Genomic DNA, 13,389 nt, shown 5'->3' with positions numbered 1-13,389 from the left:
GTTGGGGCCCCTGGAGGCTCTGCGGCCTCAAGGTGACCCGCTCCGGTTCTCTGGTTCCTGTGAAGCCTGACGACCTCCTCAGTGATTATTTAACGTTGTTAACGCCGTGATGACTTCCAGGTGTGTTCCTGCTAACAGACAGGCCTCCTGACCTGCAGCTTTCTAATGAAACCTGGAGTGACGTCTGCCTCGCTGTTGATTTAAACTTTTAACATCCAGCTGCTCTGTAATCCTGCTCACACACTCATCTCAGGACCCCTTACCTCTGTAGGGCAGATAACATGTTACTCAGGGAAATCTAAAATGAGTTGGACGTGTTATCTCATACTCTACTCATAATTACAAACTTACTTTTTATCTCATTTTCTGCTCCATACAGTCACATCTGCAGCTCATATAAAACTCACTCTCAGCTTCAGATATGATGAGTTTAACCTGAACCTGCTGCCGTCGGCACGCCATCACAGTGCGGGAGAAACACTTCAGTTCATGGCTGCTCAATGTGTTCATAAAGGGTCAAAGAGAGCGTCCTCACAGTCCACTAACTCTGTCTGCTGAAAACTTGTAATATAAAAATAATTGCCTCCATTGGAAGATGCCATTGTAGGAACGTCAACAATGGACCGCCACTGTTGAGACGCTACTATGGGAACACCACCATTAAAATTTCAAAGTTGGAACGCCACCATTGGAAGACCAGTATCGAGACGCCATGGTAGGAACGCCAACATTGGGGCGTTAACAATGGACCGCCACTGTTGAGACGCTACTATGGGAACGCCACCATTAGAAGACCAGTATCGAGACGCCATCGTAGGAACGCCAACATTGGGGCGTTAACAATGGACCGCCACTGTTGGACTGTTATCATTGGAATGTCTCGATGGGAACGCCACCATTTGTTATCTTTGGAGCTGGTTCCCTATATGTGAGGATCCCCTTCTTATATCTGGACGTGGTTAAGTCAGTAGTCAAGTGGGGGGGCTTCATGGTGACGTCTGTTGGTGTTTCATCCACCTGCAGAGTGAGCAGATTTCCCCCCCGTTACGTAACGCTGCTGTTTCTCCAGCTGTCCGTCAGGCGGGATGATCTCCGGATTTACTCCGGAAATCTCTAATCCAACACTTCCTCCTCAGAAAACACACATTTCAGATCTCATTACTCTCCTCATGAACCAGCTGGCCGGCTCTGTTGTGATTGGTCGAGCTCTTAGAGATGACCCGCCCCTTAGCCTATCAAGATTTACTTGAAATTGCGGTCAATTCTTTTTTTACTCTTTGTTTTTGTTTTAAATTTAGGGTTGAATTTAAAAGCGCTTCATAATTTGTGTAGAAATATGAACGGATAATGTGTGTGTGTGTGTGTGTGTGTGTGTGTGTGTGTGTGTGTGTGTGTGTGTGTGTGTGTGTGTGTGTGTGTGTGTGTGTGTGTGTGTGTAATGTAATCACCTTTATTCGTAGGGACATTTGCATTTGTTACAGCAAGAAAAGAGCCAAAGATTAAGGATGAAACAAATTAAAACAATTACACAAAACACACATCCTGTAACAGTTCTGAGATTTAGCTGCCAGGTATTTATTTCACAGTTATTAACATTTGTATTTCACAACAAGGTACCGCTGTACAGATACTGTTCATCAGATGTAATATAAACACTCACCGCTGTAATACTCTGGTTTGCTGGATCAGAGTGTGATCTGAATGAAGGTGTCTCTTGTCCCCCAGGATGTGACTCTGGGTTCGGGCAGGCCACAGCGAGGCATCTGGACTCTCTGGGGTTCCAGGTGTTCGCCACAGTTCTGGATCTGAACTCTTCTGGAGCCAAAGATCTTCAGAGGAGCTGTTCCAGCCTGCTGACCCTGCTGAGGGTCGACATCACGCAGCAGAGCCACGTCCAGCAAGCCCTGGCCAAGGTCCAGAGCCTGCTGGGGCCCCGGGGTGAGGACTCATTACCTTACTCATAACCCTAACCCTATCCCAGCAGACCCACGTCCAGCAGGACTCATAACGCTGACTCATGTTCTCTGATTGTCAGGGTGTCAGGACTCTTAAAGGTCACCTATCATGCAAAATGCACTTTCTGATGTCTTTTAAACATATATATGTGTCCCTGGTGTGTCAGGAGACTCACGACTCATGTCAGGGTTCAGGACTCATAATGCTGACTCATGTCAGGGTTCAGGACTCATAATGCTGACTCATGTCAGGGTTCAGGACTCATAATGCTGACTCATATCAGAGTTTAGGATTAAACTCTTCTCACACTGCAGCTGGCTGTGAGGAGAGGCTCAGAGTCATTTAAGGTTACACAGAGAGAGGTGTGTGTGTGTGTGTGTGTGTGTGTGTGTGTGTGTGTGTGTGTGTGTGTGTGTGTGTGTGTGTGTGTGTGGGGGCGGGGCGGATTCAATGAAAGAAGTGGAAGGAAAGGTCACTGAAACACACCCATGTACTCTCACTCTATCTGGAACAGTACGTGTGTGTGTGTGTGTGTGTGTGTGTGTGTGTGTGTGTGTGTGTGTGTGTGTGTGCGTGCGTGCGTGCGTGCGTGCGTGCGTGCGTGCGTGCGTGCGTGCGTGCCGTGTGTGCGTGTGTTGTGTGTCTGTATGTGTTGTGTTGTTGGGTGTGTATGTGTGTGTGTGTGTGTGTTTATGTGTGTGTTAATGTGTGTGTTGTGTGTGTGTGTGATGTGGTGTGTGTAGTCGTTGTGTGTGTGTGTATGTGGTGTGTGTGTGTGGTGTGTGTGTGTGTGTGTGTGTGTGTGTGTGTATGTGTGTGTGTATGTGTGTGTATGTGTGTGTGTGTGTGTGTGTGTGTGTGTGTGTGTGTGGTCCTGTGTGCAGACAGGTGTCTTAAAGTCTTTCAGCTGCTGCAGAGATAATCTCAGATAATCCGCTAACAGAGCGCCAACAGGAGGAAGTGAGGGAGCACGATATGATGAGAACACACACTTTATAGTTCACACAGGAAGTATGAAACACAGGGTAATAATGCATATCATCGTTATTTATCTTTATAAACCTGTGTTTATCTCAGTTTATGTAACCCGGGTTGACTTTGAACCCTGATAAATGCAGACAGGAAGTCACCTTTGGGTTCAGGTGTTATCTCCCATCGGCCCGTAAACACGGAGCAGGGCATTGTGGGTGAGGGGAGGCGTGTTTACACACACTGAGCTAAAGAGAGCGTGCCCTCGCTGTGTACTCAGTGTGTGTGATCACACTCAGTGTGTGTGTGATTACACTCAGTGTGTGTGATTACACTCAGTGTGTGTGTGATTACACTCAGTGTGTGTGATTACACTCAGTGTGTGTGATCACACTCAGTGTGTGTGTGATTACACTCAGTGTGTGTGTGATTACACACACTGAGTGTGATTACACTCAGTGTGTGTGATCACACTCAGTGTGTGTGATCACACTCAGTGTGTGTGTGATTACACTCAGTGTGTGTGATCACACTCAGTGTGTGTGTGATTACACTCAGTGTGTGTGTGATCACACTCAGTGTGTGTGTGATTACACTCAGTGTGTGTGTGATTACACTCAGTGTGTGTGATTACACTCAGTGTGTGTGATTACGCTCTTATCTACACACAGGGCACTGCAGGGCAGAGACAACACTATACATATATAACATGTATTATAAACACTAGGGCGCTTCTTCATTTATTATAACAGCTTCACCTGATAACTTTATCCAAACGTTGTATCTTAGTTTTGTTTTGACTAACAACATGAACCCCGTGCTTAAAACCACACAACGCATGTTCTCTGAAACGTAACCAAGAACACTGAGGAGCTGTGTAAACACTTCAGTGGTTCTGGTCCGGCCTCAGGACCCACTTTTTCCTTTGTCAATAAACCGCGACCCGAAATTTCGAACCACTCAAATCTATTCAACAAAACATGGTGCTGTAATATATATGTACTCTTTTCAGCATACACTGTTAATGAAAGTGAAGTACAGTGCATCCCTCACATCCTTCACAGAACTAAAGTATCGTGGAATCAAAGCTGAACTATATCACACAAAAAGGCTCACATGCTGAAAACCCAACCCCAGCAGGGGGTCTGGGGGGATCTTTTAGAAATACTAACATATAAACTACGCATTCTGGTACACTCTGAGAAGAACATGTATAAATCTATTACTACCCGACATATTCATAATATTTGATGCCATTGTTTGTTTTTCACTTTGTTCTGACAGCTTGCTGCTCCTCACAGAGAGAAGAGCAGGGTCCTTACCCACTAAAGTAATTCACACAGACTATCTCCTCTTTGCTCTTAGATAGCCCCCATTGTTCTGTTACCTCTGACCTGTCAGTCATCAAACCGGGGGTCATATTTCATTATGAGTTCATTTGTATCTGGAGTTGTACCCATGGATGTATAAAGAGTAGTTCTACCGTAAAGTTATTCTCCGTGGAGACTTCCGGCAACCATCTTGATTCTGATTGGCCAGAAGACTCAAAAAACATCAGCAAAGATGTTTTATTGAGAAGATGATCACTACGTGACAGAAGCTTTCAAAACTGTTGATGGTCTCCGGTACTTCCAGTCAAAGGTCTACTGCATGCACAGCGTTAGAGAATCGGGCCTTCAAAATAAAGGTTTGACTTTTTTCCAACAAAAAAAAAAGAAATTTTACTTTTTCAATTCTTTTTTTTTCTTAACTCACACTTCTGCGACCCACTCGAAACGCAACCCAACAGCTGAGAACCACTGCTCTAATGTGTGTGTGTGTGTGTGTGTGTGTGTGTGTGTGTGTGTGTGTGTGTGTGTGTGTGTGTGTGTGTGTGTGTGGCAGGTCTGTGGGCTCTGGTGAATAACGCAGGAGTGTGTGTGAACTTCGGAGACGCTGAACTCTCTCTGATGTCAAACTTCCGCGGCTGCATGGAGGTGAACTTCTTCGGGACGCTGAGCGTCACAAAGAGCTTCCTGCCTCTGCTGCGCCTCTCCAGGGGGAGGATCGTGAACATCTCCAGCCCTGCAGGTACACACACACACACACACACACACACACACACACACACACACACACACACACACACACACACTCACAGATGTTAGTATAAATCTTAATTGAGTGTTCTAGAAGAACTGAACCACAGATGAACTGCTGCCTTCATGCTCCAAACTAAACAAACAGAGCCTCTGCTCAGTGTACGAAGCTGGAGAACACACACACACACACACACACACACACACACTCCAGGAACACACACACACACACATTTCAGGAACACACACACACACACTCCAGGAACACACACACACACACACTCCAGGAACACACACACACACTTTTCAGGAACCCACACACACACACACACACACACATATTTCAGGAACACACACTCCAGGAACACACACACACACACATTTCAGGAACACACACACACATTTCAGGAACACACACACACACATACACACTTTAGGTACACACACATTTCAGGAACACACACACACACCAGGAACACACACACACGCACACGCACACACACACACACACACACACACACACACACACACACACACACACACACACACACACACACACACACACACACACACACACACACATTTCAGGAACACACAAATACACACACTTCAGGAACACACACATCAGCTGACCTCACCGTGCATGGTTATTGAATGAGACGCCGACATGAACAATAAAGTGGGAATAGATCAGACAATATGAAATCAATAAATACTGATGTAGAATGAATGTAAAAAGCTCTTCCTTCACACACACTTTAATCAAGTTTCATGAAAATGATCCCGGTAGTTTCTTTGTGTTCAGGATGTGTACCATCATCATGATGCGTTCAATGCTATCCTGTAAAATGCAGTTAACCCCAGATGTTTTCACAGAGGTATGAATCAGATCAGAGTTATGACCTTTAGCTTCCTCACGGAGAACATGGGATTTATGGGTTTGTTTCCAGCGTGGGGTCAGAAGGAGGATGACTGGAATGCTACTGGGTCCACTACTAAATCTCTGCTGTTATCTGTAAGCCCAGTTCACCTCCTCAGCATGCAGCAGGGAGACAGAGGCTACATCAATATTACAATGCTTTGGTTTGAATAAAGCAGCTACTGAACCCTGTCAGAGACACGTTTACTGACACGTTTAATGACACGTTTAATGACACGTTTAATGACACGTTTAATGACACGTTTAATGATCTCTAATGGACTTGTTGTTGTGTGTTTAAAGAACAAAACCAAAACAACAAGCTCAGAATAATGTGGAAAATAAATAAAAGGTTTCTTACATCAGCGTTTACTTCTGTCAACAACTGGATAGTATGACGTTAACTCGCAGAGTCCTGTAGGATCTCCATCCGAAACACATTGTTCAGATGATCCTAAATGCATTACACATAGGGTGGTGCGGGAATGAGTCCTTAAACACCCTGACATCTGCACTCAGCATGTCATCACTTTAAATCAATCCTGAATGTGTTTTAAGTTTTTATCCTGAAATAAGTAAATACCCCACTGGTGAATTTAGAAAAACTGAGGTTGCTAACAAGTTTGTAAATGACACTAGCCACCTTTAGCTTAGCGGTGGTGACGTGAAGTCATGTGACCGTGCTGTAGTTCATCACATGTTACCTGTGTTGTGATGTCACATGTTACCTGTGTTGTGATGTCACATGTTACCTGTGTTGTGATGTCACATGTTACCTGTGTTGTGATGTCACATGTTACCTGTGTTGTGATGTCACATGTTACCTGTGTTGTGATGTCACATGTTACCTGTGTTGGGATGTCACATGTTACCTGTGTTGTGATGTCACATGTTACCTGTGTTGTGATGTCACATGTTACCTGTGTTGTGATGTCACATGTTACCTGTGTTGTGATGTCACATGTTACCTGTGCTCAGGTGACCAGCCGTTCCCCTGCCTCGCTGCGTACGGAGCCTCTAAAGCAGCTCTGAACCTGCTGACCTCCACCCTGAGACACGAGCTGGAGCCCTGGGGGGTCCAGGTGTGCACCGTGCTGCCCTCCTCCTTCAGGACAGGTAAGACCTCCACCTGTACACAACCACACCTGTACCACACCTGTCCTCAGGTACCAGGTCACATGTGCAGTTTCTGCAGCTCTGATTGGATGTGAGAGTAGGTCACATGGTCTGTGAGTGTTTTTATTTCCCAGGTTAGCCCGGGATACTGCAGGCCGTTGGGTTTTTATAGAGCATGTTGTGGTTTGGCCTCCTGCTGAACATGATGACAGGCCTCCTGCTGAGGACAATACTGTCCTAATGAGGTCCACATGTGGGATGGCCATCTGTTTCCACACACACACACACACACACACACACACACACACACACACACACACACACACACACACACACACACACACACACACACACACACACACACACACACACACACACACACACACACACACACACACACACACACACACACACACACACAGGATGTGTTTAGCTGATGTTGGCCTCCTCTCTGCTGTTAGAGAAACACAAAGTTGTCACGTCTTAAACAGTGTTCACGAGGTTAGAGACCAGGTGCTAAAATCACACCCTGAGACACAGCAGAACACTTTAAACTTTATTCCCTGTTTTTAACAACTTTATTCTGATCATTTTTCAAAACTTATTGAGTTTTTTTTTTACTTTACTTTATTTTTGACTTAAAATTGGCCTGAATAGAGTGCCACAGTGACGCGGAAGTAAGCTGCGCATGGGTTCCTTCCGGTTCCTTCGACAAAAAAGCAATGAGATTTCCCCATGGGATTTAGGAAAATAGCTGGAAATAAGGTCTGTGGTTGAAACACGTTTCAGAGACGGATCCCGTTTTGTTCAGTCGGATAATCTCCACATGTCTACCCTACTTTTATAATTTTCTAATCGTAAATCTATCGATTAGAAGGAACCCATGCACAGCTTACTTCAGGGTTTTAGGACGCGTCACTGTGGCACTCTATAATCCCAACGTTAAGACTTTTTTCTCAAAATGCAAAATAAAATAAATATCTTCCTCCCTTTTATTTCCTTTTCTTCCCTTTACTTCTTCTTTAAGTATTTAGTAACTTCATGTATTTCTTGAACTAACTCTTCCATATTCTAGCTTCTTGCTGTGTAGACTCGGGTGATTCAGGGTGATTCAGGGTGATTCAGGGTGATTCAGGGTGATTCAGGGTGACTCAGGGTGATTCAGGGTGATTCAGGTTGACTCAGGGTGATTCAGGGTGACTCGGGGTGATTCAGGGTGATTCAGGGTGACTCAGGGTGATTCAGGGTGACTCAGGGTGACTCAGGGTGATTCAGGGTGACTCGGGGTGATTCAGGGTGATTCAGGGTGACTCAGGGTGATTCAGGGTGACTCAGGGTGACTCAGGGTGATTCAGGGTGATTCAGGGTGACTCAGGGTGACTCAGGGTGATTCGGGGTGATTCGGGGTGATTCGGGGTGACTCGGGGTGACTCGGGGTGACTCGGGGTGACTCGGGGTGATTCGGGGTGATTCGGGGAGATTCGGGGTGATTCAGGGTGATTCAGGGTGACTCAGGGTGACTCAGGGTGACTCAGGGTGACTCAGGGTGATTCAGGGTGATTCAGGGTGATTCAGGGTGATTCAGGGTGACTCAGGGTGACTCAGGGTGACTCGGGGTGACTCGGGGTGATTCAGGGTGACTCAGGGTGACTCAGGGTGATTCAGGGTGATTCAGGGTGACTCAGGGTGACTCAGGGTGATTCAGGGTGATTCAGGGTGATTCGGGGTGACTCGGGGTGATTCAGGGTGACTCGGGGTGATTCAGGGTGACTCGGGGTGATTCAGGGTGATTCAGGGTGACTCGGGGTGATTCAGGGTGATTCAGGGTGACTCTGGGTGATTCAGGGTGATTCAGGGTGATTCAGGGTGATTCAGGGTGACTCGGGGTGATTCAGGGTGATTCAGGGTGATTCAGGGTGATTCAAGGTGATTCAGGGTGACTCGGGGTGATTCAAGGTTATTCAGGGTGACTCGGGGTGATTCAGGGTGATTCAGGGTGACTCGGGGTGATTCAGGGTGACTCAGGGTGATTCAGGGTGACTCGGGGTGATTCAGGGTGACTCAGGCTGACTCGGGGTGATTCGGGGTGATTCGGGGTGACTCGGGGTGATTCAGGGTGATTCAGGGTGACTCGGGGTGACTCGGGGTGATTCAGGGTGATTCAGGGTGACTCAGGGTGACTCAGGGTGATTCAGGGTGATTCAGGGTGACTCAGGGTGACTCAGGGTGACTCAGGGTGATTCAGGGTGATTCGGGGTGATTCGGGGTGACTCGGGGTGATTCAGGGTGATTTAGGGTGACTCAGGGTGATTCAGGGTGACTCAGGGTGACTCAGGGTGACTCAGGGTGATTCAGGGTGACTCAGGGTGATTCAGGGTGATTCGGGGTGACTCAGGGTGACTCGGGGTGATTCGGGGTGACTCGGGGTGACTCGGGGTGACTCGGGGTGATTCAGGGTGACTCAGGGTGATTCAGGGTGATTCAGGGTGACTCAGGGTTACTCAGGGTGACTCAGGGTGACTCAGGGTGACTCAGGGTGACTCAGGGTGACTCAGGGTGATTCAGGGTGACTCAGGGTGACTCAGGGTGATTCAGGGTGACTCAGGGTGATTCAGGGTGAAACACCGCCTGATGGAAGATGACAGACCGTTCTTTATGATGACGGCTCTGAGCTGTGAACACACTCTTTGTTCTTCACGTGTTCGAACACGGAGTTTGTCCTCAATCGTTCTTGAACTCTATCGATGTTTCAACGTCTCGCTGTGGGAGGAGGGCGTCCAGTTATAGACTGGGAACACTGAGAGATGTTTTAATGGTTTAGATCAGTGTGGGATACTCCTGCTTGTGTGTGTGTGCAGGAAACAGGAAGTAGATCATGAGAACATAATATAACCTCCATATGTGAAGCTAAGTGTGTGTGTGTGTGTGTGTGTGTGTGTGTGTGTGTGTGTGTGTGTGTGTGTGTGTGTGTGTGTGTGTGTGTGTGTGTGTGTGTGTGTGTGTTGTGTTCAGGGCAGTCCAGTAACTCTGAGTACTGGGAGCAGCAGCACCAGCGCCTCCTGCAGGATCTCCCCCCCGCGCTGCTGCAGGATTACGGAGAGGATTACGTGACGGAGACGAAGGATCTTTTTAAATCTCATGCCTCCCGAGCGGACCCTGACCTCCGCCCAGTGATCGAGACCATCGTCCGCGCGCTGCTCGCCCCCCGGCCGAGACCACGCTACTTCGCTGGGCCAGGAATCGGCCTCATGTACTTCATCAGCAGCTATCTTCCAGACAACCTGAGCAGCCGCTTCCTGCAGAAAGTCTTTGTGAAGAAAACGCTGCTTCCACGCGCTCTGAGGAAGGAGAGCGGCATCCACCTGAGGATCAACAACAACAACAACAACGAAGAGGAGGAGAAGGGGGAGAAGGAGGAGGAGAAGCTGAAGTAGAGATCTTCGTGTTTCATTCCGACAAACAACTTCCTGTGCCACCACAGCAGCGTCTTCATCACACGTCAACCAGCAGATACAGAAACATCAGCGCTGAGATCAAAATAAATACAACACTGATTCAAGATCTGAAGAAGATGACGAGACATTCAGCATTAGCCGTTAGCATGTTCGGGACCATCGATTTAAACAAATAATATGGAGTTAAATCAATTAATCAATTGAAACTTTATTCAGGATTCAATTGGGTTTAAGCCAGGATTTAATCAAGTTTAATTCAGGATGAAATTGAGAATAAATCAGGATGAGATCAAGATGAAATCAGGATGAAATCAGGATGAAATCAGGATGAGATCAAGATTAAACAGGGTGGAAATCAGGATGAGATCAGGGTTGAATCAGTTTTAAATCAGGTGGAAATCAGGGTTGAATCAGTTTTAAATCAAGATGAAATTAATAATGAATCAGTATTAAACAGGATGGAATCTGACTCGAAGCGCTGGACTGACGGAAAGGAAACAGAATCCTTTAAAATCAAAAGTTACAGTTTAGATGTTTCTCTCACAGAACCAAAATAATCTAATTTATATTTGATTTCAGCTTATCTTACTTCCTGTTAACCTTCACAATAAAAGCACAAGTGTAGAGGACTTTGAAGCACAACGAGTTTAGGTTTTATTCACCAGACGTCTTTCATCACAAACACACGAGAGGTTTTATGTAGCTTTGCATCGTCTGCGAATGATTATCAATAATAAAACGTCCAATAAAACTGAAAACGCTGCTACGTTTTGAACACAACAAATGTTTTACTGAACCCGTCATTCCTCAGAAACAGCCTCGCTAATGAGCAGCTTTTCAAAATAAGACCCGGAGAACCCCCGCCCCCCAGCACTGACTCTGTTTTTATGATTTAATATATGAACATAAAGAGTTATTTTTCTAGCTGTAACTTTATTTATTGTGGAGTCATAAATACACACAGTGTGAGAAAATGAATCTTTTTTAATATGTTCCTGAGGTCTGTGGAAACCTCCTCCTTCATCATCATCATCATCATCATTATTATTATTGTTGTTATTATTATTATTGGAAATATTATTATTTTATATTCTGCCCACTTTTCTGTTTTTGAACCAAATTATTTATGGCGTCTTTTCTTTTATCATCACTTTAACTGTGAATTTTGTATTAAAGCATGTAAAAAAAACACACAAATATGATGTAAAATGTTCCCATGGTTTATTCTTTGAGAGAAATAAAGTCAACTTTTCCAGACTCGCCTCCTCTGGTGTGTGATTACCTAAAAGAAAAGCTAGCCATGGAGTGCCACAGGGCTCAGTGCTCGGACCTATTCTGTTCACATTACATTACATCTCATTACGTTACATTACATTACATCTCATTACATTACATTACATTGCATCACATTACATCACATTACATCACATTACATCACATTACATTACATTACATTACATCTCATTACATTACATTACATTACATTACATCACATTACATCTCATTACATTACATTGCATTACATTACAGTACATTACATTACAGTACATTACATTACATCTCATCACATTACATTACATTACATTACATCACATTACATTACATTACATTACAGTACATCTCATTACATCACATTACATCTCATTACATCACATCTCATTACATTACATTACATTACATTACATTACATCACATTACATTACATTACATTACATTACATCTCATTACATTACATTACATCTCATTACATTACATCTCATTACATTACATTATATTACATTACATTACATTACATTACATTACATTACATTACATCTCATTACATTACATCTCATTACATTACATCTCATTACATCTCATTACATTACATTACATTACATCTCATCACATTACATCTCATTACATCTCATTACATTACATCTCATTACATTACATTACATCTCATTACATTACATCACATTACATTACATTACATTACATTACATTACAGTACATTACATTACATCTCATTACATCACATCACATCACATTACATTACATTACATCACATTACATTACAGTACATTACATTACATTACATCTCATTACATTACATCTCATTACATTACATCTCATTACATTACATCACATTACATCACATTACATTACATTACATTACATCTCATTACATTACATCTCATTACATCTCATTACATCTCATTACATTACATCTCATTACATTACATTACATCTCATTACATTACATCACATTACATTACATTACATCTCATTACATTACATTACATCTCATTACATTACATCACATTACATTACATTACATTACATCTCATTACATTACATTACATTACATCTCATTACATTACATCTCATTACATCTCATTACATTACATCTCATTACATTACATTACATTACATTACATTACATCTCATTACATTACATCACATTACATTACATCTCATTACATTACATTACATTACAGTACATTACATTACATCTCATTACATTACATCACATTACATTACATCACATTACATTACATTACATTACATTACATCACATTACATCTCATTACATTACATCACATTACATTACATCTCATTACATTACATTACATTACAGTACATTACATTACATCACATTACATTACATCACATTACATCTCATTACATTACATCTCATTACATTACATCTCATTACATTACATTACATTACATTACATTACATTACATTACATTACATCTCATTACATTACATCTCATTACATTACATCACATTACATTACATCTCATTACATTACATTACATTACAGTACATTACATTACATCTCATTACATTACATCACATTACATTACATCACATTACATCACATTACATCACATTACATCTCATTACATC

General features: G+C 43.6%; 1 protein-coding gene across 1 annotated transcript in view; it reads left to right on the top strand.

Annotated features, from left to right (window-relative positions):
* Positions 1–11,744, top strand: part of hsd11b2 (hydroxysteroid (11-beta) dehydrogenase 2) — a 17,459-nt gene extending 5,715 nt beyond the window's left edge. Inside the window, exons 2-5 of the mRNA XM_034112896.1 lie at positions 1,726–1,938; positions 4,810–4,995; positions 6,901–7,038; positions 10,051–11,744. Coding sequence (XP_033968787.1) covers positions 1,726–1,938; positions 4,810–4,995; positions 6,901–7,038; positions 10,051–10,472 — 959 coding nt within the window. The 3' untranslated portion in view covers positions 10,473–11,744. The remainder of the gene's footprint in view (positions 1–1,725; positions 1,939–4,809; positions 4,996–6,900; positions 7,039–10,050) is intronic.
* Positions 11,745–13,389: the final 1,645 nt, after the last annotated feature.

The sequence above is a fragment of the Trematomus bernacchii genome, unplaced genomic scaffold (genome assembly GCF_902827165.1).
Source record: "Trematomus bernacchii unplaced genomic scaffold, fTreBer1.1, whole genome shotgun sequence".
Lineage (NCBI taxonomy): Eukaryota > Metazoa > Chordata > Actinopteri > Perciformes > Nototheniidae > Trematomus > Trematomus bernacchii.
The sequence above is the reverse complement of the archived record's forward strand: the minus strand, read 5'-3'. Positions and strand labels throughout refer to the sequence as shown.